Source organism: Haemorhous mexicanus, chromosome 1, assembly GCF_027477595.1.
Source record: "Haemorhous mexicanus isolate bHaeMex1 chromosome 1, bHaeMex1.pri, whole genome shotgun sequence".
Classification (NCBI taxonomy): domain Eukaryota; kingdom Metazoa; phylum Chordata; class Aves; order Passeriformes; family Fringillidae; genus Haemorhous; species Haemorhous mexicanus.
Genome location: NC_082341.1, coordinates 136560939 through 136580638, shown reverse-complemented (window position 1 = coordinate 136580638; position 19700 = coordinate 136560939). Strand labels below are relative to the sequence as shown.

The 19700-nt window shown below is 35.9% G+C and overlaps 1 protein-coding gene across 7 annotated transcripts in view; it reads right to left on the bottom strand.

The window, feature by feature from the left end:
* The window catches only part of VPS13B (vacuolar protein sorting 13 homolog B), a 431824-nt gene that overhangs the window by 285534 nt on the left and 126590 nt on the right, over positions 1–19700 (bottom strand). For all 7 annotated transcript variants that reach the window (XR_009488944.1, XM_059864515.1, XM_059864541.1 and 4 more), the window contains exons 18-19: positions 9822–9956; positions 8812–8985 (exon numbers count right to left, since the gene is read on the bottom strand). Coding sequence is in view for 6 of the 7 variants with exons in the window: in XM_059864515.1 (XP_059720498.1) it covers positions 8812–8985; positions 9822–9956 (309 nt within the window). In the remaining variant the exon portion in view is untranslated. The remainder of the gene's footprint in view (positions 1–8811; positions 8986–9821; positions 9957–19700) is intronic.

Here is a 19700-nt window from a genome sequence, read left to right as displayed (position 1 = left end):
AAGAGTTGGTAGATGCAGGCAAACTCTCACTGTAAGAGCTGAAATGTTTGAACTCCCCACCTCTTCCATTCACATTGTCAGAGAATCCATTCATTGCATAACATGAAATGTTATCAAATATTTAGAAAGTAGAACCCCAAAATTATTTGCTATTCTGCAAATACAGAGTTTTCTAAATCTCCTGGGGAAAAAAAAAAATCACTTTTTTTTCCAGACCTTGAAAAGACATCAGAAATTAGGAAAACACTTAGGAAAGCCAGAGCATACACTAATATGCTGTGCTAAAAGTGGTACAACAACTTGCAGCACAAATTAGTTTGGATGGAAACTCAGAAGTCAGGTCATCAAATTACTTTGCTCTGGCATATGTTTGTCTTAACTGAACTGGCTGCAAGATCAGGGCAACACCTAGAATCTTCTCTTTCAGACTTCTGGAAAACAAATGGGGTTTTTTCCCTTTTCAAAATGTCTTGTCCTCAAGTGAAGAGTGTAAACCAGATTAAAATTAAGAATTAAAATATTTAGCTATTTAATTAAACTATATATCCACAATAATCCTATCACTGCATTTCTCAAATAGATTTAGCATTCCATGTGATACTGAGAATGTCAGGATAACCTCAAATACACCACATTTGAGTTTGAATTTGCTTACTTAAAGCCTGTTTTATAGAGATACTCAACCTTAATGGCTCACCTATTACAGGTCAGCTCATTTTAGCTGTTAACTAGAACTGAAAAGTTACACAATGCACTGTTTTCCTGATACCAACTTTAAGTACTTCTGCCACCTTACACAAGTACATATTATGAATAGAACTAATAGAACATATTAGTTCTATTTGAGTGCACAGGTAAAATGAAATCAGCTCATACAACACAGGAGTGATTAAATGGTCTGAAGATTACAAGTGAATAATAGCTCCTGCAGTACTAATTTTTATACAGGCTGCAGATTTCTGGTAACAATAGAGCCTCCCCTTGAGAAGCTTCACAGCACATGAAAAAAGTAGAACTAATTTAAATGTTCCCAAAGTTGTACACCTTAAAGATCATCTGTTCAAAATTACTTCAGTTTGGTCAGCTACAGGAGTCTGTACTTGACTGGGAGTCATCACAGAGGATATCTAGTTGAATTAAAAAAATAAAATACCATTAAAATTCTAACCTGCTTTGCCTAATCCTGACTGTGAACTGTTGTTTCTACATAAAACCAGCTCTTCAGTCACTTGGTAATGGCCCAGCTTTAACTGCTGACCACAACTGGCTATTGGTAACATCATAGGAAGGAATTCCTGTGGGAGCTTCTGAACAGTAATGTTTGGGTAGAAGGGTTGAATATTCACTCTGACTGCATCCTGAATCAGAAAAATGAGATTATTAGTACATTTGTATTAAAACCAGAACACTGGAATCTTTGGAGTGACCTGTAGCTCTTTTTGTTAACTGCTACAGAGCTGAAACACAAAAATTACTGAAAAAAAAATTCAGATTTTGAACAAATATATTTCTATATAAAATAATTTCTGCATTAAAAATAAGATGCTTTATTTAGCACTGTTTTTATCAAATGTGCAATGATATTATTTAATTACTTGTTACTAAAACTTAACCTGAAGTTGACCAAGTTAAAATGCATTTACTACTACAATGAGTCTACTGATTTTCAGTCATATCTATTTAGCATTTCATTACAAAAATGCAGCCATCTTATATGAATCATTTACATCACTAAAGAGCCAGTGAGAGCACTACAATTCAATTATAAAACCTGGAAACAGTTTAAACACTTTTTGAAAATAAACAGCAACAGTCCCTTATGACCATGTCTGGGAAGTGTCCAAATGTAAGTTAAAGATCCCATGGTGTTTTTTCAAAATGGGAGGGAACTATCCCAACATGCTGGCCAACATATATTTTCTCAATTAAAAACAGATTTCAACATCCAAAGCTATGTGTCAGCAATTGCTGAGAGCCTATACCTGTCATGTTTTCAAAACACTTGAAACCAACAATAAGTATCTAGTCACCTTGCTGAATAATGCTTTTCCAGATGCCAAAAGAGGGAAAGGTAAATGCATTTTCATAAAGGAAGCACAGATACATCAGCCTCTACCATTATGAAAATAGAAATTATCATTTGAACCCACAGGTAGGTTTTTTTTCAATAACAGAAGTGTTAAATATGACTTTGGTGGCCATATGGAACACTTTGATACTGCCAGATTTTAAAGCAAACAGAAATCCAATGGAACACACATGCACACACACAAAATAAAGGTAGCAGAAAAAAAATCTCATATCTGCAATTCCCTAACTTCTACACATTTAATGAGTTAAAACTTTAAAAAAGAAAAGGCTTTTCAACAACTTCTTATTAATTACTTTTACAGAATTGGAAAAGTATTAAGAGAAGGTGGAGAGATTTCTTTTATGTACTTTAAAGCCTTCATACCTCTTACCACCCCCACCATTGAAGAGCTCAACTCTTTAAATGCCAATACTGAAGCTCCAAGTCCTATCCCAAGAACTACAAGATCAACTACATTACCTACACTGTTACCCTTAGTTAAAAGAAAAGAAAGAGTCAGACAATGAGTTTTTACAAAAAAGTTACAAATCCAGAGGAGATGCAGGCTTTCCAGTTCCCTCAGTCACATATTTCCCAGTGCAATGTCTAAGGCTCCTGCCATTTGGAGTTGAGTCCCCATCTTCACAGCACTTTGTTCTTATTTTGCCCAAAATCTTAATCTTAAGTGATTCTATTCAGAAAAGAAAAATGGAAAAAAGGAAAAAGTGCTTCTTTGACTAAAGATATTGCCTGACTTCCACCGTGCAGCTGACCAGTACATCTCAAAGTCAGTCAGGATTGAAAGAGTTCAGGGAACTCAACTACAGAAGCTAACTTCCTAAAAACTTGCATGACAGTGTAGGTTTTTACCCTTTTTCCTTTTTTTAAAAAATCAGTTTTTAAAGTTAGATTTTACAAAACTCAGAACCCTATTTAGTCACAACCTCAGAATTTTAGAACACATGTACTGCTGAAGGATTTATGGCATATTGAGAGAAACTGACCGCAACATAATCAGAGAGATGAAAACACCTCTTCCCCAAGAGGATTAACAGAATTACTTGAGGGAAAGTTGAACAAGCTGTCTTATTCCTGCATTGTGCAATTACCTTTCTATAACCAGAACTTACTGGCAGTTGCCAGATTTATGCAACTCACTGGAAGTAGTCAATCTAGTTAGCACAGTGTAGTACGTCCCTCCCTGCTGCTACTCCCATGGACGTGAAATCTCCAATTGCAGCCAGCAGAGGAACAGACTGCACTTGAGGACAAGTTGACTTCTCTCTTAGAGAAAGTACTAGGAACTGGATCTTTCTAAGACAGTAGATGCAGTGGTGATCCAAGCCTGGAAAAATATTTGATATTTAACATTGTTGTAGCTCACAACATACTGAGGTTTTGAGGGTAATGGCAGAGGATGGAGCACACACAAACTGGTGAATGTTAAAAGAGACTTTACTTTTTCTTCTTTGATATTAATTAACTTGACATTTATCACTGTTACCAACCTGCTCCTGCCCACACTATTCTCCCTTCCTGAATTGCTCAGTGGTACCACCATCTGCTGCTCTTACCTCAATTTCAGCTAAACTTAAGATGTCAGACATTTTGTTTGCTACAATCAACTAATTGCAAAATCACCAGAGAGAAAGGGAGGGAGAAATTGCATTACTACTAAGTACTTCTGCCCACAAATTCTGTTAGAAAGAAAACTTCCAAATATAGCCTTGCAGTTCAGGCAGTTGAACTGCTATTTTAAATCAAATTTTGAAATCTACAGGACGTTGCCAGAAATTTTTTTCTAAAAATGTATACTTACCAAATTTAAATCCACCCTCCAAAGTAAGCCTACATGCATACTGTGTTGTCAGTAACTCATACTATTAACATTCATATTTTTCCAAGGAAAAATATAAGAATAAACCAGATTTTAAAAGCAATTAAGAAGATATAAATGCCGTGTACTGCCTGAGCACAGTTCTCATAAGACCAGAGTCCTGGCAACTATCATAATCCTTTTGAAATTGTGCATATTAAGATTAAAGATCACTTTGTTCCTCTATTCCCACAACTAGTTGGTATGGTAAAAAGATCAGTCTCCTAGTTTTATATGTAACATCTTTAACATTTGCTCTCCTTTCTGTGCATGTGATTAAATGTAACATTTTGAAATCCCAAAGTTCTGAGAAAAACATAAATCCTTGTCCACAGCTGCTGTTTGACTCTGGAAACACATGCATTTTCTTTTCAAGCATCTACCATCAAAAAATCCCAAAGGACTTGAACTGGAGAACACCTGCATCTCTTCATTTAGTTCCAATAACAGAGTCTAAACTTCAAAATTACAAAAATAGATGCTATGTTCAGCTGCAGTTACATTCTCCCCCTAATTCCCGTGAACAAAAATGCTAAGAGCATGAAATCATTCAGGCAAGCTCTGTCATCGAGAGGATAAGATTTTTTGCACCAGAAGCCCAGTGGGAACTTGATAGAAAACTGGCAACAATTACAGATAAAGTACATAGTGAAATCCTCAGGGAGAGAAAAGGAAATGTAATAAGATAGATGGGTATAATTTTTACACATTTATGTCCAAACCACAAATGTGAATTGTCTCCAATATACTAACCATTTCTATTCATTCATTGTGTTAAATCTTTTTAAAATACTTCAAATTAGACTATGAATTCTCTTTTACTAGGATTTTTTACTTGTTTACTTACTACCACAAGAACTCAGTTAAATTAGATGAGAACTTAAATATATAATTGTTTCAGCTTCAAAATTTAAACTAATATCCCTAGTGCAAGCAGACAAAACTAAAGTAAAAAATATGTCAATAACACGCTTTTTTAACCCCAAAAAAGGGGAATTTGGGGGGCATATGTAGGTGTATATGCATAAAACCAAACTTATCTCTAATCTCTCACCTCCTTTTTATTAAGCTCTAACAGATAAAAATAAATAATAAAAAAGTTTATGTTCCTGTTGGTACAACTTCTATGGCAATTTTTTCATACTTGAAGATAAATTTCTTCAGTTATTTTTTCCACTTGGCATTGGAAAGGGGTGAATGGAGTGATCTTACCTATATCAAAACACTGATAGAAGAAAAAAATTCTAAAGGTTTTGGAAGTTTGAGAAACATATCACTTAGACAAGAAACACCAACTTTAATAAGGTAAAATGTTTGTTCTTCAGCCTTTATGCAGCTTTGACAAATTAGAGAAGCCTTACCACTCTTGGTTTGCTCCACTGAGTGTATGACACTTATGAACATGATAATAATACAAATACTTTTGTATACTCCCTTATTTCACTGCTGCATTATTGACCATTTTAGCTGATCTCAGGGAAAACTTTTTAAATGGTATTTTTTATTTTTGTTCCTCTTGATTTATTTGTAATAAAGCTGTCCATACACTGGCTGTGCACGCACTCCCAATTATTCAATATGGCAAACCAAATAGAGCTTAATCAGCTCACCTCATCTATTCGACAGCTGTTCATAATTAACCACTAACACCAGCATTCATTTTGAAATCTCCCTCTTCTCTCAAAGGCCAGGTGAAACAAACAAGGTCTGCAGCTTGCTCCCAGGGTTAATAAAGCCAGGGTTATTTCGGAGAAAGAGTAAGAAGACCTTCCCAAGCCCTGGGGTAATGGAATAATCTCCTCTCTTGTACTTATTTATACACTGTAGTTTAAAGACTGAGGAGCATATTCACTGATTTTTACAACTGCATTGAGATACCTGGGGCAGTTTTTCATGCAACCAAAGTATCCAAAATTAAAATCACAGCATTCAGACTTCTACTTAAGGACTAAACAAAATAATTTTTCTATTCTTTGTCCCTAGATACTTCCTTTGCCATAGGTGGATCAGTTTTCCACATGATAATGACACTTTATGTATCAAACAGTAAAACACTCCCAACCAGTAATCATAAGTTTATGCACTTGTTCTATACTCGTTGTACACTGTACATGCTACATATCACATACTCTAAATGCTGCCCTTCTTGAAAGTACAGTTTAGAGCTTTTTCCTTTGATAGTTGTACTCAATGTACTAGAACCATATTCTTTTTCCTCTTCCTCTCAACAGCACAAGTGAAATAGTGAAAAGGAAGATATTGTGTCAAATGCTCTATCCCTCAGATTGTAAACACATTCTGTAACTTGCAGGGCCACATACAGATAAGCACTAAAAGGAAGTTGCAAAACCACCCTCATTACCCTGGATCATATGGTTCAAGTGATACAAGACAGTAGTTGCTGATGCAACAAGGAGAGGAGGAGGAACAGTCCCCTCCTGTTCACCAGGTAAATATGCCCTGATTTATTAAAGAATCTCATGCCATTTGCACAACCTCCTCCTTAGCATTTTATATCCAAACAGCAGCTTTAATTTTTGATTAAGTTGCTTTCCATTCAATTCAATGAATTAATTAGTCCAAATTCCTACTACAGTACACTCTATGCAACATTGTCAGGAAAAATTTCAGAAACAACTTCAGTACTGCATAATCACCTCCAGTAATACAGCTTAAAAAACCTTTCACTCCCAAGGGATGAGTTTTTTTCTGTGAAATTATCTAGTATAGCTTTTTAAACTCCCAGAAGTTACTGCAACTGATGGCAAATGCATTTTTATGCTCTCAAAGCACTTCATGTTTTTCCTACATGTAATTTTCACAGTAATAATGAAAATGATAGCCATATCTCCTGTACTAAAATTGCCCCATTTTCTTCAGCAAGTATTTGAAAGCTTTTGCTTTGCTGATCCTTTGTATAGAACCTGAGACAAATTAAACATTAATTACTCCTGGTTTAATTTATGTTAAAAAAAATTAATTCATTTGCAGTATGCCACTCTTCCTGTTGAATGAGACCAAAGCTTTAGTAATCAGATTTTTCCTCTCATTTGTCACTCCTTGCAGGTGCCATCTGACAGACTTAGAGGAGCAGAGCTAGAGCCTGAACATGCAGGTTAGTGACTGCCATTGTGTACACAGAATCACTACAACTTTCCTGAGATGCTGAGGGGGCAGGTGAAGTGTCCAGCACATTTTCAACTCTAAAATCTTTACATTTTTAATGTATTCATCTACAAAACAGGTACCACAGACAATAGTTTATTACAAAAAAATGTTTTGTATCTCAAAATCCCTGAATGTGAGCCTGGCCAGCACTTCATTTGCTTAATTCTCATTAAGCACCTCCTGTCACAATCCATCAAGGACTCCCAGCATCTAACTGGACCATCTTTAATACTGATGAGCAAAAATGTATGTGATCCTTATGACCTGTAACAAACACAGTAATTGTACAGAATAGGTATCCACAGAGCCTTTAAATTATAGTTCAGAGACTGAGACAAAAATCAGAAAATTAAACCAAAAAATTCTTTAAAAAGGCAAGAAATGAGACAGTAAGTCATAGTAACAAATATTGGTGTTATGAACATTTAAAAGGTATTTAAGTGAATCAACAGGTGCAACAGATTTTAGCTTCATCTGACATTCTGATATTATTGAATCATGAACTGCTTTTTGGCAATGCTTTACGAGCAGGACCTGAAGATAATTGTTATAATAACAGTGCTGTAAACATTTTCAACATGATGCTATCCAAAAAACACAGTACAATTACTGAAAAAATAACCTAACAACTGCTGGAGTGCACAGTGCTTACAAATATTTACTCTGAGTAAAAATCAAATGTTGCTTACATATGCACATAAAAATTGCAATGACGGTAATAAATTCTCTGTCACTTTTCAGACTAATGACATTCAAGAATCATTTCACAGGAAAAAAATACAGAAAAAAACTAGACTTGAAGCGTTCAAGTTACTTCTGTGTTTCATAATAATGGGGTCAGGTAATTCTTTTACTTTCCTTAACCTAGATACTTTTTTGGATTGTGTTTTCCCCACTTTTCATTCCATGTCTAGCATGACCATAGAATAAGCTCTCACGAAAAACATGAAAGCATGTTTTTAAGAAGCACCACACTGACAGCAAAACCCAGTTCCATGTGTATTTCACAAACTACGTGAGTTATTTTAAACTACACATATTTAAAAAATTTCAGTGTTGCTTAAAACAGACCAATGTTTTGTTTAAAGACCACAGAAACCATAAGAATGTCAGGTAAAAGTATTTATGCCCACAAAATCAACAACACCCTTAAATTTAGCCAAACAACTCTCACAAATTATTAACTTCTGATTTAAGGCCACCACAACACCAAATTTGATGAGGTCGAACGTGTGCCCTGCAGTATTTTTAAATTATTTTTTATTGTTAACAAATTTTATGATAAACAAATTCTTAACAATAAATTATGCTGCAAAGTTATATGAACCATATAGAATCCAGAATGTCAACTTCTGTATAAGAAGGCCAACCCAGTACCAGGAAGAGAGAATGGAACTCATATTTTCAACACGGATCCTGCCTGTCCTCCTTCCTCCATCTGAAGTTTACAAAAGTTTCATATAATTATTTAAAGAGGCAATCAAATTGAATGAAGCACTCCTTATTGAAGAAGACATCAATCAAAATGCAGTTTTCAGTTCTTTTGTCTCACAGTGAGCTAAAGTTATAATGTGTGCAGAGTGTGTAGAAGATACTTTGACATTTGGCACATTTTATATCAAGCCTCTCTTTTGAAAATCACATTGGATAGGAAAAATGTAATGTGATACCAACTTAACAAGAGTTTTGTACTTACCAGAATTATGGCAGTAGTCCATATACTGTGGAATTTGGATTGTAAAGGCTACCAAATCTGGAGCTAAGAGAGATTCTGGCTTTCTACTCTCATTGAGCCATTTACTGCTGTGTAAGTCTCTGGTGTCAGAAGGGCCTTGAATTAAAGGAATCAGCTTCTCTTTTCCACCATCACCTAAGATAAAAAACAGATTCCTTACTGCTTTTAGTGTAACAAGATAAGTTTTCAAGACAAGCATTCACTAGTCCAAAGAGAACATCTATCAACTTACGTTGTGAATACAGAATTAAAAGAGCAAATAGAAAGAGCAGCATCACATAAACTATTTGGCAACCTACTTAATGTTTATCCTGTAAATGCCTTGACTTCCAGGAGGATTTCAAATAAAGTAATTGATTATCTTTAAGCAGTAATTTCTTTCCCAATTTTATAAAATAATCTACTTAAACATCAACATGAACTCAATTTAAAGGCACTCAATTTTTAATGTTCTTGACCTTAGCTGCTTTTTATCCATAAAGACATCATAGACATTGATAAGTTCCCACATGGTCCTCAGGAAAAAGTGTATTAAGGAAGTAAAAAAAAAAAAAAAAAAAAAAAAAAATCTGAGTCCTCAAAAACTTTACAAGCAAAATACATACCTGTAGCATTAATGGAAAATGAGGCATTAAACAACCAAGAAAATACATCAAAATTATGCTAAGGATAAAGCTAAGTGAAAGTATTCTGTATTTTTCCTATATCTTGAATGCTTCCTGATTAGTATTTCTCTCAGCAGAAAAAAAAAATGTTTTTTTTTTTCAGTGTAAAATTTGATGATACTGAGGCAAGACTGGATCATCATGACATAATAATAACCAAAAAAAACCCCAAAACAGAATACAGAAACCCCTCTCTGATTCATAGGAACAATGAGTAAATTCTTGTTTCAGTAACTCCCCTTGTAAAAAGCAAGGCCAATTCTCCTATACAGGCAATAAAGTTTTACATGGTCCAGCTGCACATACCTGGGGCTTTGGCACAAATTTTTATTGATCCCACGGTCCCAGAGGCACATTTGACCAATGATGTGCTGCAGTACTTCAATTCAACATTCTGGATTGAGCCCTCAAGAGTTGGCAGGGGATTCTTAGATTTCACACCTAATAAAAGAAAACTGCAAATGTACTAGCCTGTTGAATTTAAATATTTTTATATTCCTTCACCAAGGCATTTAAACTTAATTATATTTTAATTATCTCCCTTAGATGTTCTTACAGCATTTTTGTTGTGATTCACAGGTTTTAAATGAAAGTGAAAGAATGCTGCATATGGGTTTTTTAATACAAACAGTTATGCATTAAATATATATAGATACCGTGAGGAAAACACACAAGACCACTTAGAAATTGAAATAACAAATATGCATATATACACACATAGATACACTTTCATTTTCACTTTGTAAGTGCCACGTCAACTATTCTCCTTCATGTTTTTATTACAACCATTTAATTTCAGGATCTTAAAATGACTACGTGTTTTCAGCTTTTATTTAGACATCAACATTTTCCTCAGTAGCTATGTAAGCATTAGATCTGTGCAGCTGAGCAGTACAGAAGGCCAACGGCACACTTGCCATTTTTCAGCGGAAACTGGAGTTCAAACCTTGCCTTGGGTCACAAGTGGAAATAAGTTTTGGTGGTCTTTCCTCAGCCCCCATTTGTGAGCACCAGAAAACTGCTGCACCACTTGGAAGAAGTCAGTGCTATTGGCAGTCACTCCTGAAGAGCTGCCCAGAACTGCGGCAGAAGCAGCAGGGGATTGTACAAGCCAGGGCTGGGATTTGTTGGCAGAGCTCGAGGGCAGCCCCCCAAAACAGCCCCAGAGCATAGGTGGAGGAAGCCAGCCCTCCAAATCTGTACAGCACTGCCTATCAGAAAAAAACCACATAAATTCACTTGCAAATTAGAAATAAATAGTTTCAACACCTGTAAGAAGTATGAAAGGAAAAACTAACAGAAGTTGCCTTTTTTATGGGTTTTTTTTCCTTTCGTGCAGAAGCAACTTGGAATTTGTCAGTTAAAATTGGCAAGCAGCTTGTTAATTATGCAAACATTAGTATAATTATGGAACCATTTCCTCATGTACGTAACATAGAATTTGTTCCAACGTCCATAATTATGCAAGGAAAGCATTGTGGAGTATCAGATAAAAAAGCATTTTTATACATATTTCAAGATTATTAAACACATTAAAGAAGTGTAATTATCTACAGAATTAACAAGGTTTTTTGCAAAATCTCTCCAAGACTTAACCCAAAGAACAACCTTTAATATATATTAACTAGTAAGGAAAAAACTCCTAAGAAAATTATAGGGAACAAAAGATTTCAGACTAAACTTGGTAATTATGTTTATTTCACTGTGCCTATTCCAGTTCCTAAAGACTGAAGAGTATTTTGTGGTGCATACAAAATAATTTAGCAACTATATGTCTATTTAGCAACCATGTATTCTTGACATATAGTCAAGATTTTTTTCTGGTAAGACATTAAAAGTACATTTTGAATAAAAAGTACTTTAAAAGACAGAAAGAATAAAGAAATACATGAAGGGACACACAGCATGTGGTAAAGCAGACTGCCATCTGAAAGTAGGTTCCACACTCAAGGCATTATTTCTTATCAAAATTTAACCTGTCTTCTGTCTTTGAGGTAGCTCCAGACTTGTCCTAATTTGTGACTCAGGAAGGCTTCAGGCTCAAAGAATACTCACTGAAACTAATTTGTGTGCCTTCCCTTACACCACCCCATCAGTTCTCAGTCTGAAAGACCAACTACCAGTTTGTCTTGTGAACAGATCCTCATTCCCATTTTTGTCCAGGGTAAGTCTCTTTTAAAGCTGAAAACCCCCTTTGATCTAAGGCATGGTACCTGACACCATACATGAATTTATCAAAAGAAACTAGGATATCTGCAGGCATTTCTGCCTCCTCACAGTTCCTATAAATTTGTGCAAAATAGAGGCCATTGCATTCAAATAAAAAAAAAAGGGGGGGGGAAACATCCATCTTCTGCCAATTCCCAAACAAAGATTATTAAACTGTTAGTAGCAGCCAATATTACAGTTAAAGCAAATCAAACTGAGGTCACAATCTGACCCCCATCTTTTAAGCCCTCTTAAAACTGGTAGTTTCTTGCTGTTTTCATTTCTCAACAATTCTTTTAAAGAATCAAAATTAAACGTGTGATGTCCAATACATTTCTCTCACTATGGAAGACTAAGTACCTTTAAAACTAAATAATTTCCATAATGGAGTTCACTTTTAGATGCATTATCCTGGACAACTTCTTTGCATGGATACTAAAACTCTCTCCATGTTACTTCCATGCATAACTTATATTTTAGTTTAGTATCCTATCTGAAAAAAAAGGAACCAAGTTAAGGGTGATCATGCTCACTCTTTGTTTCTGTTTACTCCTAGTCCCTCACCAAGTAACTTCTGGACTTACTGAATTTCAGCAAAGAGATGACAGCATTATGCAAGCCATTCATTATCTACAACCTTCATGAAAATAAGAGTATATTTGCCCTCTTCAACTGACCAATCATCAAATTTATGCCAGTCAGCAAAGCATTGCTCAGATGAGCCAATGAACTGCTTTTCACCCAGCCAGCAGTTAGGGACCATGATGGGAAGCCAGTAAAGCTGCATGGTTTGGCCTCAAAGAAACCCAAAAGCCCTTAATACATGGTCATGGTCATCGGATTTTAATGCATATGAAGAAGTAACTAGTAGCAGTAATAAGCTTTTTTTTTTTTTTTCTGTTACAGGGTTAGGATAAACACTTCATCCATTGTTTTCAACTATTTGACAGAAAATAGAGATGTACTGGGAAAACACAACATACTCATGCCTTCCTTTTCTATGTTGCTTTGATGTCAAACACCAACCTGCTTTCAGCTTCAACACCTGATAACTACAGCACAGCACAGTAACCAAGGAGAAGTTGCCCCAAAAAAATTCCACTCAGGTTGCATAGCTCTAGACTGATGGATACCCAAAAAACCTATTTATTAATTAATGAAATCCTACACAGAGAACACAATAAGAAACTTATAATGTCTAACTAGGCTTTCATCATGAAGACAAAAATCACCTAAACTTAAGGTGATTGCCCTTGCCAAGTTACAAATATTTCTCAAGGCACAGAAAGTTTAGAGACTTTTAGTGAACCATTTCTAATGAACTGGTTTAAAATAGGAGGCCATTTTCTTCAGTCTGAAAATTTTTGGAAATTATGAACCATCTCTCATAAACTTGTCAAACTGGCAAGCTGCTCTACAGAGAAGAAAGAAGCCTTGTTTCCTTCACACGCCTCTATCTGTAGTTTGCATCCCTGCAGCTTTAATTCCTCCCCAATAATCTCCCTTATTTCTTTCATCATGGTATCATTATAAAATCGAAGTCTCAACAGTTGTTTCACAGAACTAAAGTATTCCTTGAACACTTATTCCAGCAAATAAATGTTTAAGCAAGCAAAGACTAGAGCTTCCTGCCCTCCCCTCAATGCTTAGGAACTTTTCTTAAAGTAGTGTTTTAAGGGATTGATTGAGTATGAAGATGTTCAAACTCCTGGATTAGAAATGCTCCATGCCTCCACATACTAACTGAAATTCTGCATGCAAACAGTCCACAACATTTTAATTAAGACATTGAGCATCAATTTGAACAGACACTAGGAAAACCAAATCTATCATTGCCAACAGCAAACATTATGCAAATTCAACGTCCTGCAAATGAAGTAGGAGAAAGGTTTATATCCAAGGTGCTAGACAAGAGAGTAGAACTTGTGCTGTACTCATTCTTCTGGAATTTCACTTGCAAAAGCACCACTCGGATTTATTTGACTTTGTTGCCCAGTGCAGTCAAATTAGGGCAACATGTTTTTTCTTAGTACAAATCACTTTTTCTTCAGTTAATTTATTATTTTCACCAGGAATAGGGAAATCAAAGACTTATGGAGAAGGAGTGACATATGCCAGTCACCATCAAATGTAACTTATGGCTCCTTCCAGATAAATTTTATAGATGTCTGGGTTTTTTTCCCTGGAAACATGTTGCCCATTGTAGAATGATTTGCAGTAAAAATCCAGTGTTTCCTTCCCAATACGTAGCCACGTGTACACTCAGTGATCAAGTATAGCCTATTTCACTTGATTCAGACACATAGAATACATCACATCACCAAAGACTTAAATTCTGTTCTCTCCATACAGTAGAACCCAAAAACAGGCAGAAAGGTTTTCGAATTTAAAATCTACTACACCTTGACAATTTACACCTTGCACACACTAAGTCACTTTAATTGTAACTCCGAGCCTGAAGAGCCATTGTGATCCAGGTACACATACAGAAATATTGTGCTGTCAAGAAAGGTCTTCCCATACTTTGAAACAGGTAATCACATCCTCCCTCCAGCTTTTCAGATATAGCTTTGGTTTGTTCCATGTACATAATCCAACCACACAGCTTTTCCCAAGTTTCTACATTCAGTGTCATTCCACGTGCAAGCAGGGGGGAAACAAACAGCTAAAGGCAGATCACAACTATGTCTTTATAGATCAGCTCAGGATTTTTTATAGCAAGCCTAGAAATCTAAGCACTCATTTAATTTAAGGCCTGTTTAAAAAATCACCTAATTAGCGATTTTACTAACAAATATCTTTTACCAATCCATTTGTGATAAGGTGAATTTGCAATGATTACTGGCAAATCAAGAAACAAAATCTAAACTGATCAATAACAAGCACAGAAAATCAGAAAAGAGTAATGTTACTGATTCTGAGGACAACAGACTGAACTGTGTGCTGCCAAATCCCTGAAATACAATAATTCTTTAGAAAGCTCATAAAAGAACTGCAAAATATGAAATAGGAAATGAGTAAGGCATGACAAACTTCTAGAAGCAACTCCACATGAATTGTCCCCACATTTAGTCTGTGGCCTCAAAAGGAAAAATCTCAATATTTAAAGTATTAAGTACCAATAAACTATGGTTTGGCAACATGATATAGTAAAAGACTGTCACATACTTGTCAAAATAATTTCAAACAGTAAAAAGATCAATCCATGAATAAAAGTAAGGAGCTATTAACTAAATGAAATAACACTGAAGCATAAGTCTAACTGGAATCATGACAAAAAAAAGTCAAATTATTTTCACAGAAACATATATTTAGGTTTTACATGAATAACACAGAAAAGCTAGTAAACAAATTGAAGCATAAGAGAAACCTCATTTCTTTCCTGAGAGATACTCATCTGCATTCAGTCTCTGCTTAGGCAGTGCTCAGTGAGAACTTCTGGAGCTTGTATTGGGCTTGGTTAGAGAGATGGCGCTTCTGAGGAACTCCAAGTTAAACCAAACTTAATTCCTTCCTCCTTTCAGAAAGAACATAATAGAAGCCACAAAGACCAGCTCGACCTGGCACCAGTCCTATTTCTCACGTTCAAAGCATTGGGAGAGCATAAAGCTTTCACATTCTTATTTGCAATAAAACAGCAGCAACACAGAAACTTCAACATCTCTTTCAATCATTCTGCTTCCTCACACACACCACCTGAAATCACTGGAGTCTTGTGTTTGAGGTTCCCTCCTCCACCTCCCACACTCTCCCATTTCCCTTTTTTAACTGGAAAAACAGAGAAAAAGAGAGGTTTCCCTAAAATGTAGAAGCTGGGGTATGAGTATTTTCTGTGGTTTTTCCACAGTAAAACTTAATCTTTGCAACCAAGTACCTCAAGCATCTTCACTGTGCTCACAAGTGCATGTTTTCAGTCTGTCAATATAATCTACAGACCAAATTTTGCAACCCTAATCTACATACTCACAGGCTACTATTTTATCTCTTCTTCAAAACAGTAATTCAGGCAGCTTATTTTAAGGAACTGTCAAGGTAAAATTATTTGGGTGTTTTTTCTAATTCAACTTGATTTAATATCACAGTTTCTATTCTGATTATTACAGTTACTTATTTTCATGTAACTGTGTCAACCAGTTTTTAGTCTACATATCACTATTCTAAGAAATGATTGTTTCACCCCCACCCGCTCCCAAGACTTAACAGGGCACCAACAACAGGATTATGGTAGACTTGTCTTGCCTTTAACATATTGTCAACTGGACAGATTTTCTACTGACTTGAGCTTCTGTGCCAGAGAACCCTGTCCTTAAAAAATAACTCCAATTTTGTTTTCTCTTCAACCATGGTACTATAAGAAAAAGTAAATGTATGAAAGGGTGAACTTAAGTGGAAGACTGAAATGCTCCCTAAAGAAGGTCAAGCACTTTGTTCTTGGGCAGCAATGGTAAAATATTTATCAATAAAAGTATGTATCATTGTCTTCATCAGAACATAGGCTGCAAAAAGCACATGCTAAAATCTCTCTAACAAATCACTTAAATCCTTAAACTGCCTGTGAACTAACTAAGGTTTCTCCATTACCTAAATACTAAACAGGATGCAGGACTATCATTATAAACAGAGATTTACATATTGCAAAATATTTCCCAGCTTGCTAAAGAATAGCAGCATTTCACCTACAAGGAGAATCATTTAGAAAATACAAAATCCTGTTGTTATGTTCCCGCTTCAAGATTCCCCACACTATGGCCTTCACACAGGTCCCATACACCCTAACCCAAAAGCCTCCTGATTTTTCTAAAATACTGCTTCAAATGGAGAGGTAAATAGGAAAACTGTGGCTCAAAAACTGAAAACCAGCATTGAAGAAAACATAGAACATTTGGAATAATATGTTAAAAGTATTCTAGGTAAGAAGAAGCTTTAAATATTTCTTATTGATGATCTGTTTCAAGTGATTATCCAGTAAGGTAAAATGTGCTTTTAATTTGGAATGCTCATACGAGAGCTAAACAGCTACCACTGAAATGCACAGAATCTCTGAATCATTTACATTGGAAAAGACCTTGAACATCACCAAGTCCCACTGTAAACTTAACACTGCCAAGTTCACCAGAAGAAGTAATCAGATGACCAAACACTCTCCTCCAAGTGCTTTTTACAGCACAGCTGGACGTGATGTTAGTAAAGATAAGGGTGAAAATTTCAACTATGCCTCCCTTCTAGTAAAAGAAACATTCCCTTATGGACCTACCATAACTCCTAGAGCGCTGTTTCCACCTGCGATGGTACCATGGTACGTAACACTGGAGCACAGCTGGATAACAATTTGCAAGTGTTACACACTGCTAAGCTTCACGTGTGATTAGTCATATTTATTTAAACTACTACTGTGCAGTATTTGCTAAGTTTTTTCAGGATAGAAAATGTGGGGGAGAAGATGTGAATCTCACTAGTAACAATCGGTCCGTGAGAGAAATCTGCTACGAAAACTGTCCTGGAGTTGGCAGAGGCACAAAGCTGGGCCTGAGTGCTGTGAGAGCAGGGGAACGAGGTGGGAACAGCTCTACCTCAGCAGCTGCAGGGAAAAACCAGGGCAGCTCAGAAAATGGGTTACAGACCTGCAAGCCAAGGCGGGGCTATGGAGTGGCAAGCAGCTGTCCCCTGGCATGCCACGTGTCAGAGGAGGCCAGGCCTGGGCAATGCAGACAATCACAAACCCCTCTGCCATAAGGAACCTTGACCACATCCCACACCACCAGACTTCTGCTCCCTGTTGGACTCAGGATCCTTTTGATCTAAATAGCCAACACTTAGAAAAGGAATACCATTTTCCATCTTCAAACATAGACAGGATTGTAAATAACTCTAAAATTTTGCTGTGAAAACTGCAGCTTTGGGCAATTTATTATTATTAACCTTGTTGGTTCTAACATTTGGGCTATTTAGGCATCACCAATTATAAGCAGACCTAATTGAAGTCATTATTTTGGATGTGGCAATAAGACACTGGTCAGGACACAGGATTAAAGTAGCTTTAGTGCTCCTCTTCCGGCTGTTGTAAACATAGGTTAAAAAAGAAAAGGATTGATTTTCCTTTCTGCCCAATTCAACAGCTGCATTTCAGATATTCTGTATCATTTGAGACAACTGGTAGAAGCCAAAGTAGATACATTAAAATAAAAATAAAATTTAAATTAATAAAAATTAAAATAAAACTTAAAATTTGTCTACCAAGAAAACACAAAAAAAAACTATCAAAATCTAGATTGTAACTTCAGAAAAGCATGTCCTATCAATCCTCACACCTATGTGCTGTCAGTCAACAAATGCTAAAAGTGACATGGGTACATCTGTACAGGATAAATAAAAACTTGAGAAACCTGCACAGTAAAGTTTTTGGGCAAGATTCTGAAGAAGATGAAGACAGACAGATAGATAAAGGAAAGAGCTCACAATTCCCACCCTCAGTAAGACACCCTTTGGTTGGAAGCCATGCACTTGCAATTGGTTGGTTCCATCTCAGTTGTACAAGCCTCCTATCCATTTCAAATACAGTAGTTTTGCTGCATCTGAGGCAAATAATAGCTCATGCCAAATATCAACACGTAAAATATATGAAAACACGTTCACTCATTAGTAAATGCTAACAGGATCTTAAAAATCTGAAATGCATTTTCTATCTAGTCTAGTTCAAATTCAATCCAGTACTAGCTCAAAGGGCTTGTCTTCAAACACATTAAGTAAAAAGTGCAATTTATCTTAGACTCTGGGTTAAACTCTGCATTTTACAACTCTTCTTTTAGTAAAAAGCTGGGTAGCAACTTAAGAGAAACTTTCTAGGACAGCAAATTGTAGGATGAAAAAAATTCTCAGACAAATCAGAACCCATCTCAGACCTTATTGCCTTCTGTTGCACCTGTGGAGTTCCCTTCTCCAAGCCACATCTCCTCAAATAAACTATTTGGCAACTATAAAACTAAAAAATATTTCCTATGAGTCTTCATTGCCTTTAAAAAGCCTCCTTGACCAGAACAGAGTCAAACCTTACAGTGCTATGTAACACACCTACTATGCTAAAGACAAGAAGTGCCAGGTATCACCTGGACCTAGACATGATTGTGAGCTTCCCTGTAACACACATGATACCTGGTCACCTGTTTGCTGTCAAACACAATATCCAATGGCTGAAATGTCTCACAGACTCAGTTGAAACTTATTGAATATAGGACAGCATAGTTATGGACCAGTAAAAAGGTAAACAAGAGGAAGATTCTAGAGGATGGACATAGTAATCCTTTAAGCAGTAAAGAAATTGCAAAGGTTCATAAAGATTCAAAAGAAGGTCAGAAGTGTTCAGTAACAGTGTTATCAAAATTAAGGAACATCTAAAGTGTAATCATTAACAGTTAATTTCCTGAGTTGATAGGCATGGGGGAGAAGCAAAAGAGGATGTTAACATCCCTCAGTTGGGAAGTGAAGAAGGCTCAGAGCCACATGATTAAAAGATGGACTGCAGAAATTGCTGTGACAATCGCTGACTGTAAATGAGTAGGAAATGACAAGAAAACAATCATTCAGATTGAGTGGATGAAAAAAATATGATAGAAATTAAACTGAAAGGTTAAAATACAGTAGATCAGTATTATCACGAAGAATTTTCCCATGATTCTCCTTCTCAGAAAGTATATGCTGCTTTAAATAAAAGGTCTGAGTTTACCCCTTTACATGTGGTTTTCCATGCACATAGATGACAAAATTTCACTTCCATTAAAAATGAGGGGTTTTTTCTAACTGAAAAATCATTCTTATTCACAATTTCTATACCACACTGCTTTTCTTTATATCAATGTACTCCTTCTAACAATCTAATATAGACTGTTGAGGATATCAACTTAAAAACACAATGCTCGAATTCTAACAAACATGTTTTTATTTTCTTTTAAGTGGTCTATGCAACTCCTGAGGACTTAAAGA